The sequence below is a fragment of the Puccinia triticina genome, chromosome 3A (assembly GCF_026914185.1).
Source record: "Puccinia triticina chromosome 3A, complete sequence".
Classification (NCBI taxonomy): Eukaryota; Fungi; Basidiomycota; class Pucciniomycetes; order Pucciniales; family Pucciniaceae; genus Puccinia; species Puccinia triticina.
In genome coordinates this window covers 2,303,857-2,325,854 of record NC_070560.1, presented here as the reverse complement: position 1 = coordinate 2,325,854, position 21,998 = coordinate 2,303,857, and the positions used below count along the sequence as shown (strand labels likewise).

General features: G+C 47.2%; 4 protein-coding genes across 4 annotated transcripts; 2 read left to right on the top strand and 2 right to left on the bottom strand.

Moving 5' to 3' along the window:
- Nucleotides 1-2,821: 2,821 nt before the first annotated feature.
- Nucleotides 2,822-9,050, top strand: PtA15_3A281 (uncharacterized protein; the record flags this gene model as incomplete). Its single annotated transcript, XM_053167234.1, has 24 exons — nucleotides 2,822-3,245; nucleotides 3,368-3,496; nucleotides 3,569-3,748; nucleotides 4,143-4,280; nucleotides 4,369-4,446; nucleotides 4,527-4,724; nucleotides 4,807-4,980; nucleotides 5,068-5,253; nucleotides 5,333-5,518; nucleotides 5,600-5,731; nucleotides 5,797-6,108; nucleotides 6,199-6,318; nucleotides 6,425-6,682; nucleotides 6,760-6,885; nucleotides 6,980-7,267; nucleotides 7,365-7,445; nucleotides 7,522-7,608; nucleotides 7,696-7,761; nucleotides 7,873-8,041; nucleotides 8,126-8,172; nucleotides 8,235-8,273; nucleotides 8,347-8,445; nucleotides 8,521-8,688; nucleotides 8,764-9,050. 24 exons carry the CDS (start codon nucleotides 2,822-2,824, stop codon nucleotides 9,048-9,050), a joined length of 3,972 nt encoding a protein of 1,323 aa, XP_053018471.1.
- A 1,523-nt stretch (nucleotides 9,051-10,573) lies between these two features.
- Nucleotides 10,574-12,868, bottom strand: PtA15_3A280 (uncharacterized protein; the record flags this gene model as incomplete). The annotated part of the gene is made up of 11 exons (XM_053167233.1): nucleotides 10,574-10,605; nucleotides 10,675-10,755; nucleotides 10,831-10,890; nucleotides 10,969-11,061; nucleotides 11,139-11,351; nucleotides 11,467-11,655; nucleotides 11,727-11,798; nucleotides 11,851-11,982; nucleotides 12,047-12,175; nucleotides 12,314-12,520; nucleotides 12,607-12,868. 11 exons carry the CDS (start codon nucleotides 12,866-12,868, stop codon nucleotides 10,574-10,576), a joined length of 1,470 nt encoding a protein of 489 aa, XP_053018470.1.
- A 2,379-nt stretch (nucleotides 12,869-15,247) lies between these two features.
- PtA15_3A279 (uncharacterized protein) lies at nucleotides 15,248-19,257 on the bottom strand (the record flags this gene model as incomplete). The annotated part of the gene is made up of 22 exons (XM_053167231.1): nucleotides 15,248-15,291; nucleotides 15,366-15,431; nucleotides 15,506-15,520; nucleotides 15,621-15,647; nucleotides 15,726-15,761; nucleotides 15,844-15,990; nucleotides 16,088-16,222; nucleotides 16,303-16,371; nucleotides 16,448-16,537; nucleotides 16,637-16,672; nucleotides 16,745-16,783; nucleotides 16,879-17,172; nucleotides 17,269-17,385; nucleotides 17,483-17,575; nucleotides 17,677-17,712; nucleotides 17,787-17,825; nucleotides 17,908-18,183; nucleotides 18,254-18,352; nucleotides 18,418-18,546; nucleotides 18,668-18,814; nucleotides 18,896-18,943; nucleotides 18,996-19,257. 22 exons carry the CDS (start codon nucleotides 19,255-19,257, stop codon nucleotides 15,248-15,250), a joined length of 2,244 nt encoding a protein of 747 aa, XP_053018469.1.
- A 133-nt stretch (nucleotides 19,258-19,390) lies between these two features.
- Nucleotides 19,391-19,915, top strand: PtA15_3A278 (uncharacterized protein; the record flags this gene model as incomplete). Its single annotated transcript, XM_053167230.1, has 3 exons — nucleotides 19,391-19,417; nucleotides 19,485-19,557; nucleotides 19,629-19,915. The coding sequence occupies 3 exons, from the start codon at nucleotides 19,391-19,393 to the stop codon at nucleotides 19,913-19,915; spliced, it is 387 nt and encodes a 128-aa protein (XP_053018468.1).
- Between the last annotated feature and the right edge of the window lie 2,083 nt (nucleotides 19,916-21,998).

The window sequence follows — 21,998 nt, the reverse complement described above, 5'->3', positions numbered from 1 at the left end:
TAGTTGACATGTGGCATACTCCAGTGTAACTGCCATTGTAGCTCCACATAATTAAATCATGCCCTTTCATGCACAGTAACTGTGTGATTTGGGCAGTGACTGTGCATTCAACCTTGGTTGAAATAACCTTTGAGAAAGGCTAGAGTATCACCTCAAGCTTCCTTTGAGCTTCTGTATCTCAACTGCTAGCAGTTTCTACAGTTTTTCTTGTAGTGCACTGTGGCCAGGATTTCAAGTTGCAATCTCTGCACTGCACAATTAGTTTTTTGCATTGCACCAAGTAAATCCATAAAATTACCTGCAAAGTTTTGTATTTTCCATTTTTCAACCCAGCTATAAACTTCCATCAGACAATGATTGGTTCCATATACTAGTTTCCAATACTGATAATTTTTCTATAATTGTTTCTATCATTGACATGTAATCTTTCCAAATTTCACCATTACGTTGACCTTTTGATTGGTTAATCAATAATTCAAGTCAGGCAATATTTTTCTGCACGCCTGAAGTCACTAAACCCCCATTAGTTAAGGGACTAACTACAACTAACTGTTGTGAAAACTGTCTCAAATTTATGCACCCTGAAAGGTTCCTTGCATCCCAGGAATAGTCACCTGGCCATGACTTTAACAGCAAGATCCTCCCTGAGCATTTTCCTACATTCAGCTAATTCAGATCATGATACCTCAAGGGACTCTTCAGTATTACATTCTGGTATCACAAACATGGAGTTGCCTCTGCTGTGGCTTGGCCAGTGGCTCAGAGTCAAAATGGTTCAAAAGTGGTCTATTAGATTACCCACTCAGCCAGCCAGAAACAGTGGAAGACTTCCTGTGCAATCTGAAACCTGTGCAGATTTTGGTTCAGACCCAAAGAGTCTAGATTTTCACAGGTAAATCTAGCTTTTTGGGCTCTAGATCACTTCTGCCCGACCCGCAGATCTGGACAGGAGGTGGAGGGCTTCCCTTTGAGATCTAATGAGCCTGAAGGCCCTGGGACAGCATTTCCCCGCAAAAATTAAGGTATTCTGGCTGCAGATCTTGTTCTACAGGGGGCTGCAGATCAGTGTGAAGTCATCCAGTCATCTCCAGCATTTAATATCAGCTCTTGCTGGAATTTGGACTTCCACAGCCATTTCAAGGCTTTTTAAGCTCCCAATTTTATTGGCCAACAACGTCAATTTTAGTCTTGCACTTAAAATGCCCCAACGTGCACCGGGCTAACGGCCAACAACGTCAATTTTAGTCGTGAACTTAAAATGCCCCAACGTGCACCGGGCTAACATATGGAAGCAAAGAGCATTATCCTACAAGGAATTATCTGTTAGATGATGTACCTCATGCAACAGCCTTGTTGGGTTAACAAAAATACTCGCAGGTGTGGATTTTTGCGCTCACAGGTGTGGATATGTGCGGTTTGAATTTGAGCTGCTTTGATCGACCGAGAGTGTTCATTAAGAGACAAATGACTTTCTGTCAATGCTGAGACCCCAGCAGATGCGGATATGCCCAAAAAATCTATGTAGATTTTTGCAGTGAAATCTAGCTTTTGAGGCTCTAAGTGAATTCTGGAGGACCACCTAGCACGGCAAGTTCCCAAAGCTGGGTGCCGGGAGAGGTGACAAGAGTTGTGTAGTATACTAACTTAACACAAGTACCCCCTGGTGGGAGGCTCGCTGTGGCTGGCCGCGAAGCGGCCCCTCCCGCAGGGAGGGACTTGCGCGTAATGTCAAAATTTTGGCTGGGAAAGAAATCACAAATGGCTGGAGGGAAAATATTAAGCCTCAGCCAGCCTCCCCCTCAGGTTCTGTGGACCTGCCCCAGAGCCAAAAGATACTTCTGGACCTCAGCTTTCATTTGGCACAGGTCTCATCTCCTCAATCCAAACCATTTGCACTGTACTAATGGTTTAAAAATAAAAAAACATGAAGAAATGTAAACTAAGGATGCACAACCATCATGCCTGGTGGATCCTGGATCCACAAACCCGCAGATCCTACACATGTAGTGTTGCATTTTGTTGCATATAGGAAACTCAATTGTGCATATTATCAGAAAATCCAAAAATGGATCTTCAGAGCAATGTAATATCCTTCAGGGTTCCTTTGACCTTCAAAACAGATTCCTTCAATCAGTTTTGGAGCTTTTTGCTCAAAATTTTAGGTGAGGGTGCGCATCAGCCCTGCCAATGAAACTGTCTATTCAGTTTTTTTTGTACATATTTTGCTGATTTTTAAATAATTATTTAGTGGTTTTGGGGTTGAATATCCTTCCTTTCCCTGCCAGACTTCAGACATTAGGCGCAAGCCTCTCCTGCGGAGAGCCCTCCGGGCGGGGTCCCCCGGACCCTCCGTTCGAGAGGCTTAGTTAAGCTAGTGTAGTATATGAGTGTTTGCGCACCTTCAAGCACTTCAAGCTTTTTTTGAACTGGTGCGTTTTACCGAGTTGTACATGTGTTTGTATCACGATCCTTTCCCCATCTCAGCCATCTGTCCCGCAGACCTGTGACGGCGGGGATCCAGTACACCATCGAGGAGATCTAGGCATACATGAACAAGCATTGGCATCGATTAAACTTGATTCAAGAGCCAGCTTGCTACCTTCGAACCTGTATGGGCACCTTTCTCTGGAGACGACAAACATATGTTTGCGGGTGGCAGTCACCCTCAGTATTTTTTCGGTTCTTGCTTTAGCTTCACCGCTTATCCAAACATCTTGAACAGCGACGCAGCCACCAACCTAGGATCTAAACCCTGGTTACATGCCATGTAAATTTATAAGCCCATCCGCATATATCCTTCTTTGTATGCCGCGCATGTCCCATGTTGGATCGACTATCTAATATTAGCTTATCATCCATTCGTCCTACTCTCAGCTTTTCCTCGATGATGAACGTGATGAAATCTTTCATAGTCCTCGTATTTGATTACTTCCTCATTCACATTCTCGTCATTACCGTTGGGTCCACCTCGGCAGATTCCCCATCAAACCGCTCAACAAAATCCCCAAGTAGTGGTGGCCTCCCCAGCTGTCAAACCTACGCCTTGACTAAGAGATCGATTACGGGGGTCCTGGATGCTTGCGATTCATCCCAGGCAGCCCCGCGGGCTGCTTTGCATACCGATGCCCGCGTGGCTAAACTGCCGGATGTCCCGAAGCCTGCCGAATTGGCTGCACCCAAGGGACGGTTCGAATTCGATGGTGATCACAAAAGTGAAGAGCTTTCGGATGAGGAAGTGATCCTCGGTTTGTCCAACAGTTTCCGTTCTGATTGGATTTCATTCATAGACAGGCTCTCAACTACCCAAAAACTCACGTTATCATCTTCACCATTTAATCCTGCCTTGGTACATATACCTATATAATAGCCAACAACCTACCCTCACCGACTCCAGTGTCCACTATCCACAAAAGTGAACCATCAGTTGATCCCAGCATCCAATGCCATTGGGAGGATCAGTCAGGCTCATCAGATTTCAAGTCACAAAAATCGCAGGGTAAGAAGAGTGATAACACGCATTCCCCATGTACATTGACACATGCTGTAACTTACCTTTGATTTCCTCCAGGTCACTTCAAGGCCCGCTGGGAAGAGATTGTCAAGGCTCAAAACTCCCGTCCAATCTCTACTGCATCTGTTAATCAAGAAGTTACGTTCAAAAGTGTGCAAGATCTCAAACTTCCTTTTGAAATTCCTCCGAAGCCTGGAGGAAACTCGATTGCTAACATGGAAAAACCCTATTCAATTGGTGAGTTGTTTGTTTTTCATTGCATACAAGCCGCCTTTCATTTGCTTCCTCACATCGGCACCATAGAGTGAAACAGATTTTAAAACTTCGTCTAACCCATTTAGTTGAACTGTTGAGCAATGGGAAGTCCATGCTCACCTTTCATATCAAGCAATTTTTGGGGTCAATGATGAAAAAAATCCAATTGATTCGATTCAAGTCCTTGAGAAATATCCTCCATCCCATGCAAAACTCCTCCCCAATTCCAGCACTGAAGGAGATTGAGCTCTCCCCTATTAGACGTAATTCTTTCTTCGGATTAAAATATGTTTTTACCTCCTTGCAAAGCATTCACTTGCCCTCAAATAATTGACATAGCGTTACAGAGCTGATATGATTCTTCCAAACCCGGCAGCTCTCAAACAACTAAGGGAGAATGGTCACAGATGGAGAGATGATTGGATTACTCACCGACCAAACCACCCTCCCAGAAATGGGTTTCACTTTCAGCCAAGAAGGCCGGGGATAAAATTCCGCGATGCTTGGATTAAAGGTTTGTAAATAGTGTTTTAAGCACCAAAGGCCCCCCCCCCCCCAAGCCTACGTTGATGAAAATGTGTTTTCTGCGAATGAATTTCAAGATTTAGAAGACGAAAAACCCCTAGAGTCGAAAAAGTTCATTCCGGGTAAAATCCCCAAATCTTCAATTCCACAAGATAGTATGTCATAGCAAGCATCTACATTTTCACCTGAGATTATTTGACATATAAACTGATTTTGGGTCGCCAAAATAACGAAGGGCTTGTAGAAGAAGACACTCTCATTGGGAAATTATCAAATCATCAAGAAAAAGAACATGTGAATACTCAAAAAAATAGTAGAAAATTAGGACCTGGTGAGAGAGTTGGCCAAGGAGTACCATTGACAAAGGCAACGGCCCTCCTGTTGAAGGAGGTTGAGACAAAGCCGCATCAGCCAAATCCCATTGTGGAGAAAGGCAAGTGTAAACAGTTTAGAAGGCTTGAGGATCCATCAAATAGCTTGAACTGATGAATCATTCGACATGTTTATAATTACAGTAGAGCCAGCCGAAGAATCCAATCCTATTGGCCTATCGAGGAAGGAAGAAGAAAATGTGAGCTCCAAAGAAACAGGACGGGGGACCAGATTATTAAATGAAATTGCAGGAGAAACGGAGAGCGAGAATTCGTTGAATACGGTCGAGATAAAGCAGGATCCCGTCATTGAAAAAGGTAAATAAAATCTAGGCAAGGTCTTTTTCGTGGTAGCCTGGGTAGCTCAGACTAAAGTCTTGGGGTATTTCTGTAAAAAAAAAATAGAAGTAGCACCCTCTAGGGAATCGCCAAACCAACAAGAGGAGAAAGATCCGAAACCACAAGAAACCGGCATCCAAGCCGATCATGGATCAGGAGTTGCCGATGAAGTTCCTGAAAAAGAAGAAGCCAAGACTGAGTTTCATGAGATCGACATCGAAGAACCTCAGCCAAACTCTATGGCTGGAAAGGGTTGGTGAAGCCTAATAACAGCAGTTTTTGCCGATATTACAAATTAACAGTGACATTGATATATTTGTGGCATTCATAGGTTTGACAGAGGAAAACTCTTCCCCTCAGATTCCAGCTGAAGACACATTGAATGTTGCAAATCCTCCACCCCGCGAAATGGAAGAAAGCTCAGCTGAGAAGGATGACGAGCCTTTCACTTCACCGCTCAGCGGAATCGAAGAAGCCTTGGCTAGAAAGGATGACATCCCTTCCACTGCACAAGAAGGTGATTACAATCACTCAAGTTCAAAGGCACCTTTGGCCATCGTAAATTTCTGGCTATTGACTCTGTTTTGTTTTGAAAAAGGACACGAAAATCCGCACGTTCACAACCGAGAGATTCCGGAAGTCGGAGGCAGCGGGCTGGCCCATCCGCTACAAATTGAGGACTCAGACCCGGATCCAAACCCTCGGGATACTTCTCCTCGCACCCATCAAGGTAGAAACTCGCTGGATCCTTTTATCAAACGGAGTGATTGCTCATCATTTGCTTTGTCTTTTAAGAAGCAGAAGCAGAGGCGGAAACACCCCCTCAAATGCAAGAATTTTACCCGGAATTAAGTGACAGAAAAACAGACCGTGATCTTACACCCCAAGACACTGCTTCAGTTCTACGAAACGCTCACATGGAAGATGCTGATACTTACTTGCCAGGAGAACCTCCAATTACTTGGGAACACCAGCAACCTGCGGGGGAACCCCCTGTGGAAAATCAAGATGTTACTTCAGGTTTAAAAGCATCGCCACTTGTTTCGCAGAAGAGCATATCCTTGAGTGCAGCTCCAGAAGTTCACGAAGCTCCAGCATCTAGAAAAGGTGAGAAAAAAACAATTTATCTTTTCGAGTGGGTCTGCAATACTAATAATGCCATGAATGTCTACTTTTTTCGTGCATCGCTCGCACAAGATGATTCACCTACCCCTGAACCTGTCGCGGCAGAAGCAGAGATCATTGAGGGCCCTTTTCTCCCTAGCTTTGAGTCACACGTGGATGGAAACGCACCCAGTTTTCCCGGAACTCAACATGGTAAAAACTCGGATATTTTCCTTTTCAGGCTCTAGTTAGAAACTAAAGCTAATCTTTTCTTTTCTTATCATCCTAAATGCACATCATCCTAAATGCACATCCATAGTTGAATCAAAGTATCTGGCGGAAAACCTGGGTTCCCCCTCTGCCAAAGGCGTAGAAGGAGCTCATCAAAATCCGCTGAGATTGTTGGCGCAATCAACCGATATTCCTTCCCTCTCATCAGAATCTTTGGAGACACCGGCGCAATCAGAAAAAACATATGATCCAACTTCAGATTCAGATACACCGCTTCCGGTTTCACAAACTGATGAGTTCTCCAACTCAGTTCCGCAAGCTCACGCAGATTCAACGCCCCAAAAAGGTAATAAAAAGTGGCTGTGTTTGTTTACATCAGGTATAATGCTAACCCAATGAATAATTACATGTCTCGTGCTTCAGTAGCAGGGGAAAACTCTCTTACCATTGCATCAACCAGACAAGTTGACGCGGAAGGCACGGCTAGTCGTTTGAGCTTGTTTTCCCAAGCAAACCAACGACCATCGCTATTTCCCAGCTCTAAACCTGGTAAAAACAGTTCGACTAGTTCTTTTTATCTCGTTTAGCCCCAGACTTTATTGAAGCTGAACACCCTTTCCTTTTTATTTTCCAACTCGATCAGAAACCCAAATCCTCGGTGGGGCTAGCAGTATCAGAAGTCTGCGATCAAAGACTGGTCGTCTTTCACGTGGTTTCTCTCGTCTTCGTCCATCCGGATCTCAGAAAGATCTATCGAAGACGTCGGGATCCACAAATCTTTCATCCCAGTCAGCAGAATCTCAAATAGCACGCAGGAAACCAGTTGGACTTCCGGATATTGTTACAAATTTCGAACAATCAGTCCATACGTCACCAAACAAGGAATCACAGAAAAATCTAAACCAGGATCATCCAAAACAGTCTGAAGAAGGTAATTTTTATGCGATGTCTTTGTCACCTGAAAATTTTTGATGAAACACCAGGAAACTGATTTTAGGCCTTCTTTCATTATCCCAAAAATCCAAAAGATGCAGGTAAAACGATGGACAGCAGTCGGATGAATTTGGATGCATCCCCAGAAAAAGGTAGCGTGTCGCCTTTATTTGAATGTGAGATTCTTTATTCCAGACTCCCTGAAACAAGATTGTATTTACTGAAGCCTCAATGTGTTTGGATTCCCTTTAGCGCAAGCGACAAAAGATATGTTCAGTATCCCCCAAGGACTCAAACGAATTATACCTCGTAAACGAGAAGAACCCCCACTCCCAATAGGTAAACATGAAGGTCATACCCAAAAATAGCCACCATGATGTTCAGTTCATCCATATCATTGAATTTTTTTCATCATTATCTTTATAGACCCTTCCAAGCCTATCAAAGACGTCCTGGAAGCTTTCAAAAAGACTCACATGTATGATTCACCTCGTAAGAGCCCTTCAATCTTACTTATATCTTAATCCGAGTCTTTGCTGAATGTTTTACTGTTAATTGGGACAAAATGTAACTCTTTATAATCAAACATGATAAAATTAATAGCGAGCTCACCGGTTGATGGAATCAAGGCCAGAAATTCACCTTGTTTTAGTGTTCTAAAAAATTCTCCTCGGGGAAGTCCGCGGAGATCTGGCCCTAACAGTCCTTCAAAGAGAGTTGGATTCATGAATAAAGATGGGACAGACTCTCGAACTCAAGTCACGAAGGAAAAGTAATAATACATTCCAATCTTTCTTGAAGTAGGCGTTGCAGCTGATGGGATATTTCCCTTAACCTTACTTTGCGCTTCTTGCAGAAGTAAATTCTATGTGGAAGCTATGAAAGCTTCAGACGGTTCTTCTGGTAGGCACACTTTGCTCCATTCATCTCTCAAGAGGTCATCTGAAATTTAAGCCTTTGATAAGCCCCTCCGCATCAACCACCAGTGGTCGATGCAGTACCACGTTAGTTTCTCTTATTTGATTGCTTCAAATTGCGAAAGTACTGCATCCTGAAGTTTGATGAAATTTTTGGCAGACCACCAGAAATCCATGTCAAGGGCCAAATCGGCTTATATTAAGGTATCATCGCCGAGAATAGGAGGCCTCGGTGTGTTTGATTCTCGAATGAAATTAGGTGAGCATAACTCTTGATCCTGATCATCAGTTGGGCTATGACCAATCGTCTTTTTTCTTTCGGATTTGCTTTCAGAGAGAGCATATTCAGTAAATACTCTAGACAAAACTGACCTAAGTAGCAAGGAAAATGCATTTGAGGGCAGCACTCCCCGTGAGAAGCTAAAACCCTTGAACCTGATGCTTTCGATGACTTTTCGTGATAAACCGAGATCAAGAAGGCCACGACAGCGGGTTCCATACTGTGAGCGCGTCTTTCAAATTGGACCCGACATCCATTTTTGCAGTAACTGATAGACTCTGAGCCCCATCAAATTAGACCGCCGGAAAGCGGACATAATCGCGGATAAGAAACGACGCCCTCCGTTAGAAAAGAGCAAAACTCCTCGCAAACCGCGATCGAGCACTCCGAATCATTACAAAGATCTTCCCGCGATCAGAAAGAGTGATATGAATTTACATCAGGCCAAGGTTTTTATCCGTCGACTTCGAAGGTTCACATGGAAACAAGTGATTCCTGTTTTATTCACGCAACCAAACCTCAAAGTGAATTTGATGTATCACGGTTCACTTCTACCAATCAACTATATCAGTCAACAATTGTAGTCTCTTTGTTGCGATTTTCTTTTCTATGTATCTCCAACAAAGAATCTCTTGTTCAATTCATTTCAGGATTATTTCTCTGCCTTTCAAGATTACGTTTGACATACACAGCCTTATTGCGGGATTTTCGGGGGATGTTGGCCCAATCAGTGTTCACTGCAATGCTTGATGTACAAAAGGATGTATTTTTCATGTACTCTTCCCTCCCCTTAGTCAAGTAAACGCTTGCCGGGTTTTGTGGGGTTCAGTTTCACAAATAGTCAGCATTTGCTTACTGCGTGGACCAAATCAGACTTGAGATTATGAAGACCAGAGCGGTCCCCAACACACTCGGGATGTATCTGTAAAAATGGTAAATAGATTACTTTTTGAAACAGTTATAATTTAAGAACTCAATAAAAGTAATACACTTTTTGAATAAAGAAAAACAATTGTTAGAATCGGTTTTGTAGAAGGATAGATAACAATAATGAAAAAATACCTCAAAGATATGAATCACGCAAAAAGAAAAATCTTGATACAATAGCAACGACGACAATGTAAGACACAAGGATTATCACGACGAAACAGCCTAGCAAAACAATGTAACAATGTCAATATCTTAATACATGATGTTAAGGATAGATGAGGTAACTAAATAGACTACCTGCCAAGAAGCTGGATCTAGCTCCTCCTAGATGTCAGAGATCGACGATGGTTGAGATTGTACGTTCGATTTGGTTGATTAGGTTACGAAGAAGAATAACCTTCGAGTTTGATGATCGATTATCGATTGATGATTGTAGAGATTCGATTTTGAGAAGAAAGAAAGAAAAAGGGGAGAGAAGTTTATCGGCGAGAAGTGATGGTTGATCGGAAGAAAACCCAGTCCGAAGTCCTAGTCGATCGACAAAGCCTGAGCATCGCATGCACCCCGGATTTATGCATCACCACATGCATAACCTAAACCATCCATGTGCGAGTTTAAAACCGGACAGTATCTCCCATGATGATCACATCAGCAGCTCTGTACTCGCATGCTTCCGTATTACTCGCGAGGATCTCGCTGAGCTCACTGTGGCCATTTTAACTGGTAATTCAAAGCGTCCTTTCACATCAGCAGCTCTGAAACGCGCAAGCTTCCAAATTACTCGCGACAATCTCGCTGCGCTCATTCCGACCATTCAAAGGGACTGGTATTTCAAAGCGTTCATGTATTTCCATAAGCAATGCAGAGGCTGGGAGTCTGTTCCTGTACAAATGGGATCAGAGTGATATGTTTTTAAAAGGTCTGTAAAATGATGTGATTAACGAGTGTGACTCCGTGAGTGAGGCAGGTTTGTAAGTGGATGGTATAGTAAGGATTGTGGAAGACGCCGAATGAATGAACAGCTATGTGAATTTTTTTTGAGTGGCGGGCTATGCTAGTGATTTTTAGAAAGAAAGATGTACACAGAGACAAGCGATGACGGGTGGAAAATTATTCAATGAATGGTTTGGTCATGTGAGTCCAGTTTGATGGGACTGCTCTGACCGTGGCTGGGTAATCAAGCTGCATGAGGCGCCGCTTCGGGGGCAACTGCGGCGTAGAATGTAGCAAAGACGGTCAGAAGATTTGGTCGGCAGGGAAAACAAAAGCTGTGCTCACCCTGGGCATTTGCTTTGTTAGCTTTTTTGGCTTTTCTGTTGAGTCCGAGGAACTTGCGTAGTTTTTTCAAATACTTCCTCACTGTTGGTTCAGTAAAACAAATGCAGTTTAAGCAGCGCGTCACAAGGCAGCAGCGGACGTGAACCAGCCACTCACAAAGTGATTTCTTGGGCTTAGTTTGTTGGTCCTTCGCTGGCTTTTGGGTGAAAAATCTCTCTGATTGGAGAGCGACAAAGGTTAACGCTACACATGGGTATGGGACAGCCCATCAGAACAGAGGACACGTTGACTCACTCTTGATCCATTTCTTAATGCTCTGGGACTTTGCGCTGAACCAGGCGGTAAACCTCTGGCGTCGTGCCCTGGCCTCGAGATATTCCTTGTGACCTGTGAAGTGATATAACCAACTCTTCAATTTCTCAAGGCTTTGAACCCAATTGATGAGTTGAAAAGCTAAAATTTACTCCGATCTTTGAGGCGTTGCCAGCGCGTGGGTTCTTTGGCTTGTTCAGGGGCGATAGATTCATGGGGGACCTCAGTCGACTTTGCGGCTGTGTCAGTGGGTGTCTTTGCAGCTTTGACCTCAGTTGGAGGTGGAGTGGTAACCTCAGTTGGAGGTGAATTGGTTTCGCCATTGAGGTTGGTTACTTGGATGGAGGGAGGTCTCTTCTCTTCCACTTTCGGTGGATGACACGTAAAACGTAGAGGGAATGGGTGGATATGTTACAGTTAGCTCAGAGAACAGCAGTCGAGTCAAATAGGAAGAGTGAGGTGGTATAGGGTTTTACTAACATCTGTCGGTTTGAGCAGCAGTGGAAGGTCTGCTCGACTCTTGCACTTCTGCGGTCTTCGGGGTGGTTTGAGTGCCGGTCACTTGCTCTTCTGGGGTGTTTCCGGTGGTTTGAGCACCGGTCACTTGCTGGGCGGATTTTTCAGCGTCAGTTGAGGCACCGTTTGAATCGACGTTTACAATCTTCTTGCCTGTGTTTGAGTAAGGAAAAAAGAGGGTTTCGTCAGACCATGAAGGATGGGAACTCATGAATAAAACGTACCCTTTTCGACGACGTTCGTCTTGGGATCCGGCGAGAAATCGATCGGGAACTGGGCTTCTCCTAGTGGCGGGGCTGGAGGGTTTGGTCAGATCTTGAAGGGTGGGAGGTCAGCAATAAGACGTACTCTTTGAGAAATTGATCGGATACTGGTCTTCTCCTAGTGGCGCGACTGAGGTGGTCGGACTGCTATGTGATGTAGCCACATCCTGGGGAAGGGAATTGGTGTCTGCTGTGGTTGCAATCTTTTTGGCTTCACCTGGGCACGGAAGTGAAAGGGTTTGATCAGATCTAAACGATAGGTGCTGATCGACTAGACGTACCTAGTTTGAAGGGGTCATTCTCGGGGTTCACCGAGGAATCGACAACTGCTTCTGGTGCTGCCTCGTGCTGTGTGCCCACGACAGCAGCCGGTGGAGGTGCTGCATCATTCTGTGTGCTCACAACGGCAGCTAGTGTACGGAGAGAATTATTGATCAAAACGCCTGCACGCGGTCAACACCGGGACAAAAACACTCTAGAGCAATCATAGTGTAAGCCAGACATTGGCTCAAACTCGAACAAACTGATCAGTGAGTTTTACTTACTACTTGCATCCTCGGTCTTCGCAGTTTGGGAGGCGGATCCGGTACTGGCCAACGTCGGAGAAGCAGTGGTGCCCTTCACTTCCGGTGCTGCGTTAGTCTTGAGTGCGACATTGGGCCAATTGTGTGAGGAGGGGTTGGGGAGAGAGGTGGACCTGCCCAACGTGGGGGAATCAGTGGTGGCCGGGACTTTGTCTGCTGCGCTAGCGCTGCCTAATCCAGTAGGGGAAGTGAAACCGAAGAGGGAGGCTCAGTCGAGGGCTTAGGGGGATGCAAAGTGAGAAAAGGTGTGGACTGACCCCTTGTCGGATTGAGGGTTTCGGCGGCAGAGTGTCCTGCTGTGATGACAGCGTTGGTTTCCTCTTCAAGATTGACGATGTTCCTCTTGGCGAAGTGGGAGAAGGACTGAGGATAAGATGTTTGGGTGGATAGTGTTAATGGGGTTGATGGCGTTGGCAGTGGGCTAGCATTGAGCAACGAGGCACAAAGACATGCTACGATGATGAGCTGGGCGAAGTGAGAAAGACTGGCTCGTCCAGACGCAGTGGCTGGCAGGCGCATCTCGGCTGTGACTTTGCTTTGGGTAGTAAGGAATGTAGGTAGTGTAATAATTATAGCCTGGATGTGATAAATAGGGCTTGGAGGGCCTTGAGACTGACAATAGATAAGTGACTGTGGGTGGGGGCGGAAGGACGGCGACTGATGCTGGATATTTATATGGAGGGGGGTGCCGGCCATTCCTCGCTGATGGGCACAGAGTCTCAGGCCGGTGTTCCAAGACGAATCCTTGGCCATACACATTTCGAGACAACCCGATGCCCGTACACGTCCATTTTACCGACTCTTCTCGCCCGTTTCTTCTGGACCCATCCAGCGAACAGTCAACCTTCGAAATTCGGAGGGCTGGAAGAGGGAAAAGACCCCACGGAGTGAAACACGAAGGAACTGTTTCATACCGATGCTTGCTTATTCCTTCCCAGATGAAAGAGCTGGGGGGTGTCTCAGGGGGCTGCCCACGCGGCCGAACTGCATGGACAACTCCAGCCGGCGATAGAATGGAAGTCAAGTCCGGTGTTTCATCTTGCGACTACTTAATCAAAATTGGGTCCCTGGTGACAGTACGTCCCAAGTTTACATATTTCCTATCAGTAACACCGCATTCATTCAGAAATGTGTACCTTTACGGGCCAGCTTGAAGGCCAAGCATGACCCGGAGCGGTCGACCCGCCGGTCATGGCCCATTGCGGGTCGGGTACATCGCCTGGGGTGAAGTGAGTTTTGACTTCGGAGTTTCACATAAATACTTTGCTCAATTCCGCCGACCGAAACATAATATCAAATGTATGTACATACATAGGCTTCAGTCGCCGTGCCGGTCGAGAGATAACAGGGCTACCGGCCACGGTTTCTACCCGGCGGGTTTCTTCCGGGTTCGCTCCGGCAGAATACATTTCCGCGACGCGATCAATCAGGTTGCAGTCTTACAAGCAATCAGGCAACACAAGATAGAGGAAACCATCGTGGTCCACCACTGGTCGGTGGGAGGCCTTCCGGCAGGCTAGACAAGCTGGTCATCGAGAGCGTTTAAACCTGATCGACCGGAAGCTGACCTTGTCAAACAGGTTGTGTGGCCTGAACGACCGGGAGAAAACCCTCCCGCTGGCGCGGTTTCTATATTAGCCTGATTGCAGGGCGGGAAACCCTCCCGCCGACGAGTGCTGGACCGAGACGGATTCCTCCTTGTCGACCAGGCTGTGCTTCCTGCTCGCGTGAGGCAGGACTGATCGTTCGGGTTGGATATGTGTAAATGCCTGATGGAAACCCGCCAGGTCCAATCGGCGGCCGGCTAGCCCTGCTCTTTCACGACCGGCACGGCGGTTTGGCCCAGCGGGACAAAGCCCGCGAGCATCGCCGGGAGACCTGAAGGTGCAAGCGGGGCTTATGCCCAAACTTGACCAAGTCCCCCTCCAATCCAGCTAAGCGCTAGAATTGTTTCCACGTTCCTGTCTGTCCAGTTTCGTTCGTGCCACTGTTTTGTTTTTTCTTGGAAAACGATCCACTGCGGCCACTTTTGTGCCTCAAATGTACTGTCCTCCCAAAATTTTGTGCCCAAGGCACTCTTACTTTGATTCAGGAATTTGGCCAAAAGCCACCAATTTTGTGAAGCCCTTGCATGGCTGAGCGAAAAATAATTTACCAGTCCTCTAGGAATAGGAGATGTCCTGCTGAAGCTAGCTTCACTAATTCCCTGATCAGAGGGGGACTTAGTTATGCCAGCTGAACCAAGTCAGCAGTCAGCTAAACATCGGCCAACCCAGTAAAATACTGTATTCTTTAGGAATCTTGACAATCAAATCAAGAGTCTCCCAGGTCTTGGCTGCTGGACAAACAATCTCATGTTGTCTTTTGGGATGGGATTTTGGTGCAAACAGGGAACTTGAATGTGACAGTTGTTGCTCTCCTTGTCCGGTTGTAAGTACAAAAGATTGGATTTTGCTGAAAAAGTGGGTCTAAGTACAATGTGTCAAATGGTAAATGAGGAGAAAAGGGATCATCGGTTCAGAGGAACGATGCATGATCTTGTTGCACCCAAGCTTTGGAGCGCCCTGCACTTGGCATAGAAGAGACAGCCTCGTGTCAGGGCGAGATTCTGGAGGCTGGGGCTTGAGACAAATGATGTATGTAATTAATCAGAATAAGTGGATTGGCGGGTAAGGATCAACGAAGAAAACGAATGAATGAACAGGTATACGTCTGTTTTTGTAGACTTGCGGACTGCGCTAGTGACTGATGGAAAGAAAAAGCTACATAGAAAAGGTTGGTCAAAGATGGAATATTAGTTAGTGAAAGTCCCTCCCCAACCGCCGTGGGAGCTGCGCCTGGTTTGCCAGTCCAGAGGAATGTTCCAGAGACGCGGGCAGCTTTGACCGTGGCTGAGAATCATGCTGCGGGTTTGGCCGCTTGTGGGCCTACTTCTGGGCGGACTGCAGCGTTGGATGCACCAAAAACTGTCAGCTGTGTTGATGGTGGACAGGGAAGTCAACAACTTGTGTCTCACCCTTGTTAATTCCTGCTCTGCGGATTTTGGTGATTTGCCTCCAGAATGTCTTCAAGGGGTCGGCGACTGTCCGCGGAAAAACAAAAACCTATTTAGCGGCACATCACGGGGTAACGGTGGGCCTAAAATAAGTCACTCACAGCGCTTCTTGAAAACTGAGGGTTTGGAAGAAACAAAATTAATTGTGGGTTAGTGCTCAATTGCGCCAAATATGATCATCAGGTGAGAGACGTCGATAGCAAGAATAGAACTGACAGTTCCGCATGTCTGAAAGGAGTGATTCTGATGGGAAAGCGGCAAAGGTCAACGGTGCTCGGTGTATCTCGGTTAGCTTATCGAAGGGGAGGAGTTTTGACTTACTAAACCTCTGGGATATTGAAGGACGTCCTAAGGAATCTAGTTACGGTGGTGGGGGGATTAGCGACATGTCAGTTCGACTGGGAGACAAGCTGGTTCTAGCGGGCTGAACATCACGCACCGGGTTTGACGTGGGAAGCGTCCGAGGCCGCTTGAGTAGCCGCTGTGGTGGCGGTAGGGTTTGCCGTTTGCTCTGTGGTGGGTGCATCACGGGGCGCCTCTTCCTTCTGGATCTTTGGAGGACGAGATTCAGCCGACTGTACGGTGTCTAGTGACGGTGGCGGGGAGATTCGTGTCATGATCACAAGAGGCAATGTCAGTTAGACTGGTAGGCAAATGGGTTCTGGCGGGAAAACATCACGCACTGGGCGGGGGTACGTCACCTTTACCCGACTTGGTGGTGGGAGGGTTTGCCGTTTCTTTGGGAACTGTGGGTTTAGAATTCTCCGCGACGCTTGTAGGGCGATTTATTGTTGTCTTCACTGGGTCTCCTTGGGGGGCTAGGAATTTGAGCACGATAACGAGAGATGTCAGTTCGACTGGCAGAGAAACGAGCTCCGGCTGGCAAGACATCACGCACGAGGAGAGGGTTTCAGGACCGCTTCCGGAGTCTGTTTTGCTGAGAAGGGATTGAGTTTGAAATTGCCGGCTGGGAAATGACACAAGCGCTACTCAGTTTCTCGCTATTCGGGACTCGGATGACGAGTTTTACAGTTGGAATTTACCGGATGTCTTCATTTTTTGGAACCAAGTCTGGGTCTCTTCGGCTGTTTTGGGGCCGATAGGTTTTGCCAACTCGTCGACCGACGTTGCTTCTTTGACCACCGAGTATCAAAAAAAGTATCAGAAGTGTGAGTCAGAGTCGAGACCAGCCTCAGATGTTCAAGGGAAAAATAGCATGAGACGTTCCTCACTTTTACTGAAAATGTTCAAGACTTTTTGGAATTTTGCTGCAATAAGTCAAGGTTAAGTCAGCTGTTTGCGTCCAATTGTTGCAGTTATGTCAAGTATCTGAGATTTACGAAATGGAATGCTTGAAAATTGCTGGCGGAGTGCTGCCACTTTAAACGTCGGGAGATATTTTGGTTAGCTCGAAGAACAGCGGGCAACGCGTTTCAGAAGAAGAAGACAATAAATGATATCAGGCTCCACTGACATTTGCCGGGCTTAGTAGCGACTGTCTCTGGGTTGGTAGCTCCGCCCGAGGCTTTCGGGGCCACTTTCGCGTCTGTTGGGTTGGAGGTGGTACGAGGATTCGACTGTGGCCCGGTCTGAGGGTTGTCAGGCACTTTGTCGGCGGAGTTCACGGGTTCGGTCTTAGAGTTGTCAGGCACTTTCTTGGCGGAGTCCACGGGTTCGGTCTTAGTGTTGTCAGGCACTTTGTCAGCGGAGTTCGCGGGTCCACTTTTCTTGATTGCTGAACGGGGAGGGTCTTGTAACTTCACGGCGTCTAGTTACGGTGGCAAGGAGGTTAGAGTCAGAATTACAAGAGTCAATGTCAGCTAGACTGAAAAACGATTTCTGGCGGGCGAAAAACATCACGCACCAGCCGAGGCGGCTTCCGTAGGGTTGGTGACAGATTTTCTGTCTGTGGGGCCAGTTTTAAATTGAACTTTCTTAGGGGTTGCTGGTGGGGAAGCGTCTGGTGTCAACTTCGCGGGTTCTGATTACGGTAACGGCGAGGTAGGGGTGATCATAACAAGAGGCGATGTCAGTGGGGCTGGCAGGGAGCGAGGTATGGCCGGCAATACATCGCGCACCATTTTTGACTTGGGAGGCTTCCGTGGCCACATTAGTGCCCACTGTTTTGGGCTTGTCGAGTGTCTCGCCGAGTGTGGGCGGTGCTTTGATCGCTGAGTTCCGATTTCACAAACAAAGGATCAGGGGTGAGTTTGACTCAGAAGGAGAGACAATTCTCAAATTTCAAGAAAAAGAAAAATGATTAGTAGCTCACGTTTGGATAGGATACCCCTGAAGATCCTCTGGATAGCTGATGAAATAAATCAAGGTAAGATCAGCTGGTTGGGTTCAGCTGCAACATTTGAGTGGACTGTTTCGCTTTACCGTCTGGAGCTCCAGTGATAGCATTTTTCAGTCTTGTTACTGTAAGAGTTGGGACATATTTCGGTTAGCTCGAAGAATAGCGGTCAAGAAGAGGAGAGGGATGATATCAGGTTTCACTGACGGTAGGTGGGTTCGGTAACAAGTGGCTGTTGATCGGCGTTCGCTGTTTTTTGGGTGAATTCACCCACCGTTGGGGCGAATTGGCCTTCCGCGACGGAACCATCGGCGGAAGCGGAGTTCTTTGGTTGACTAGCGAGGGCTGATTTTCCGGCCGAATCGGCGGTTACAACCTTCTCATCGCTCTTTACCAAACCGGCTTGGGAGCCGATCTTCTCTGATGTGGTCCCGGTTGGAACTTCACCATCCAAGTGTGTTGCGTCGTGGAAGACATCCTCATCTGATTTACATTTGTCCAAGTCAGATAATTGGATCAGACTCGAGCGCACTGAGCGGAGGGTATCTCTTACCAATGTCATCCTTCAAGTTCGTTTGATCTGGGGTCTTCTCCACGGTGGCGGGGGTGGAAGCTCCCTTGCCGTCTGTAGATGCAACTGTCTTGCCTGTGTCTGTGTCCGGAAGTGTGAAGGGTTGGTCAGGTCATGAACGATGGGAGCTCATCAACTGGACGTACCTTCTTGAACGAGATTCTTGTTGGTCTTCGGCTTGATAGCTTTTTGTGACTTGTCCAGACTGTTGCCTGATGAAGCCACATCTGAGCCTAGATCCACCACATCTTTGGAGTCGGATGCGAGTGCCTCTTCTGGTTTACAAATAGAATTATTCAGCAAGATGCTGCTTACACGCGGTCACAGCGGTGGCAGAAAACACTCTAGAATGATCATATAACCGAAGTAGTTTCATCATCAGACAGGGATACATACCTCGATCGGGCTCGATAAAAAAGATCAGGGAAAATTTCTTACTACTTGATAGGGTCTGCGCGTTTCCTAGTTTGGATAAATCGGCCACGTCCGGGATTACTGAGGCAGCCTTGGCTGTTTCAACGCCGCTAACGGTCGATTGGAGACCTGCAGATGTGGGGAATCAGTGTGGCTTCCAGGAATTTTTCCGTGTCTATGTTTGAGATCACGCTGCGAAGAAGTACTTACCTGTCAAGGTAGAGCAGTGTTGGAGTGATTGCAAGAGGAAGGCACAGTCTAGAGGTTAGGGGAATGCAAAGTGAAAATCAGATAAATGGTGCCCACTGACCCTTTGCTGTTTCAGCGCCGACGACCACATCATGGACTGTGGTGCCAGCTTTGGCCCCCGTTGCAACAGCCAACATGCTGTACATCCTTTTGGACAAGCGGGAGACGGGCTGAGGATGAGAGCTTTGGATTAGTGCTAATGGCGCTGTCCCCACTGGTAGTGGGCTAGCGTTGATGAACGAGGTGCAAAGACATGCTACGATGATGAGCTGGGCGAAATGAGAAAGACTCCTGTGCCCAGTGGCAGTGGCTGGGAGACACATCTGGGTTGCGAGTTGTGCAGTAAGGAATGTATAAAGTGTTGGTAATGTGATAGAAATGGCCTGGGTGGCCGTACGACTGAGGGTAGGTAAACTGGACTGTGGATGGAGAGGGGGAAAGTTGGGGCTGCGACCGATGCTATATACTTACAAGAAGGAGGTGGTGAGCTGAGCTGGCCCTTGCTCGTTGATGGGCAAATGTTCCAAGCTGAATACACATCTTGAGACAGCCTCATGCCCCAGCAGTTACCAACACGTCCGTCCCGCCCGTTTCTTCCGCACCCATCCATGATCCAGCCAACCGTCAGCTTTCGGAGGAACTGATGGGGGAGAAGGCCGCGCGGAGTGGAGACAAAGGATCTGTTTCATGCCAGCTGATACACAACTCGAACGAGCTGGAGGGCGTGTCAGGGTGCTAGTTGTCGCGGGGCCAGCCAAGGGTTCAGAAGATGCCCAGCCCACCAACACCTGGTCTCCTGGAAATGCCAAGCGACTCTGGCAACAAGCGCCCACAGTTCAGAGCCACCGGCACTGCTTACAATCGACAGACAAGATCATCATCATCATCGCATTGCCTCGTCTTCTTACTAACTCGTCGCGGGGGAGGAAACCAGCTGGTGTTTCCGGCGACGGCTACGCTCACCTGAATCCCGGAAGCTGAGTCATCAATCCTGGGTGACAACCCGGCGGACTCTGGGACGGAGAGTCTACTGGGGGGTGTATCAATTTGCCTGAGACCTTCACTTGGATGTATGCGCGTGCGGAGTCTCAACCTTATTTGGGTTGCATGCTTTTGAGAAGGAAATACAAGCTTTGGATGCAGATGGTGAGGAGAACTGTGTCAATAAACTCTCAGTTCCTGCTGCATCTCATTGCGCCGTCTCCTCCGGTGTCCTTAGGCGACAGGATTGGAGGACTCGGAGCCGTTTTTTATAGGCCGCAAGCTTGAAGCCCCGGCCCTCGAGGGGCCCGCATGGGTCCCGTCTGCCCCCGTGAGGAATTCTCTTTCGACGGCAGGACTCGATCATCGCCAATTGCCATCTGCACCGAAACGACCCGATTCTTGGGTCACTCTGCCAGTCATATCTGGCCTTCGCATAGCTCTCAAGATTGCCTTCGGTCACCGCTGCTATCCTGTCCTGCTGTCGTCTTGTTACGTGGATGGCAGATGAAGCCCGCCGATGTTCTTAGATGGGTCCGCCGTAGTTGAGTAACCATGGTGGGTATTCCACCCAACGCTGTATTGTATCGGCAAGTTTCAGCGCAAAACCGTTGACTAATTTTTTGTCTCCATTCCATGCAGTGAATGGGGTGTATCTCTGATTGGACTTCCGATCGATCAACTCGTCCTATCCACTGTCACCGACCAATTGCCTTGCGCTGTTGGATCTTTAGAGGCTCTGAGCTTCACAACGAGCGTTAAGGTTCATAACAGAGTACTGGTAGAAAGGCAGGACATGTATAATGCAATGTGATTATTACTCTCGCTGTCTACACGTCAGGTTCTCTCAGATGCTATATTGAGACCGCCACTTGATTGCGAGAAGAAATTGATCGGATTGTCCCACTTGAGACGCGACGCACTCGACATAAATGCACAACCTTTCGTTCATGGTACAATCAATCATCAAAATAAGACCAGTTGTATCAGTCGATCGGGTGTGTTGTAAAATGTTTCTTTCGGAGATTTGGTTAAAGGAGATTGCGGCAGCATATCGCTTTTTTGATTTGGCACGATCACCCACCACTGCTTCCCGAACTGCGTAACATGGGGCAGGATCAGACTGCGATAAGGGAGCGCTGAGTCCATGTTGTGCATTTAGAAAGGTTGATACATCAACTACCACCGCGGGACTGATGCTTTTCAGGTTCGCCTTGATAAAACCAATCCCAGCGGCCTTTGAAGTGACTTATTTGCTGCCAACGAGGTTTAATGGCGCTTCACTTTTCGTTGGTTATATATTTCCGGAGCGCAGCAGGAGGCTGTCGGGAGGTGAAACCACGCCAGGGTCGGCAGACTTTTCGCCTCCAATCGCAGTCATTTAGACTGCCACATGAGCAATACGTATGAAGCTGGAAGCCAAGACTCAGGCATCGTCCCCTTATCTTGCTCCTCTACTCCCCAAAGTTCGCCGCTCTCTGCAGACTGCACCTAGCGGAAACCAGTTTTCTCCTATCGCCCGCCATCTGACGTTTTTCTTGCTGCGACCCACTCACCCAGCCGCATTTTTGGCCAGTTTTTTGTTTTTGCATTTGTTTTATTTCCTTCTTGTCGGATTAGATGGTGCAGGCGGCAGCCCGGGCCCCCTCGCGGCGTCGCGCTGAAACCTTGATCTTATTGATCCATGGTTACTTGGTACGCGTGGGACGAAAGACCAACTTCTTGACTGGCCTCCATAGGTCAAAGGCTGAAATAGTAAAAATGGATGATATGATCGGAGATTTTAAACCCCGGTATAAAGAGAGAGTCGTTTTCAAAGCTGAGCAGAAGAAATATACAATGCACAGACCAATACACTTTCCACAGCCCGCTGCAAGATTGCGATTGCCTCTCATAGTCACGAAACGTGTCGAGAAAAAATATCAAGACGTTCGTTGGCATAAATGGGAATATGAAGAGTAGATGAGATCACACATGGGTGTAGGCAGTTTTCTTCATTGCTGTTGAAGGGAATTTATCTGATACTACATAGCTCAGGATGCGGATATTGCCCAAATCAATTCAACTGAAGCGTCTGTGACCT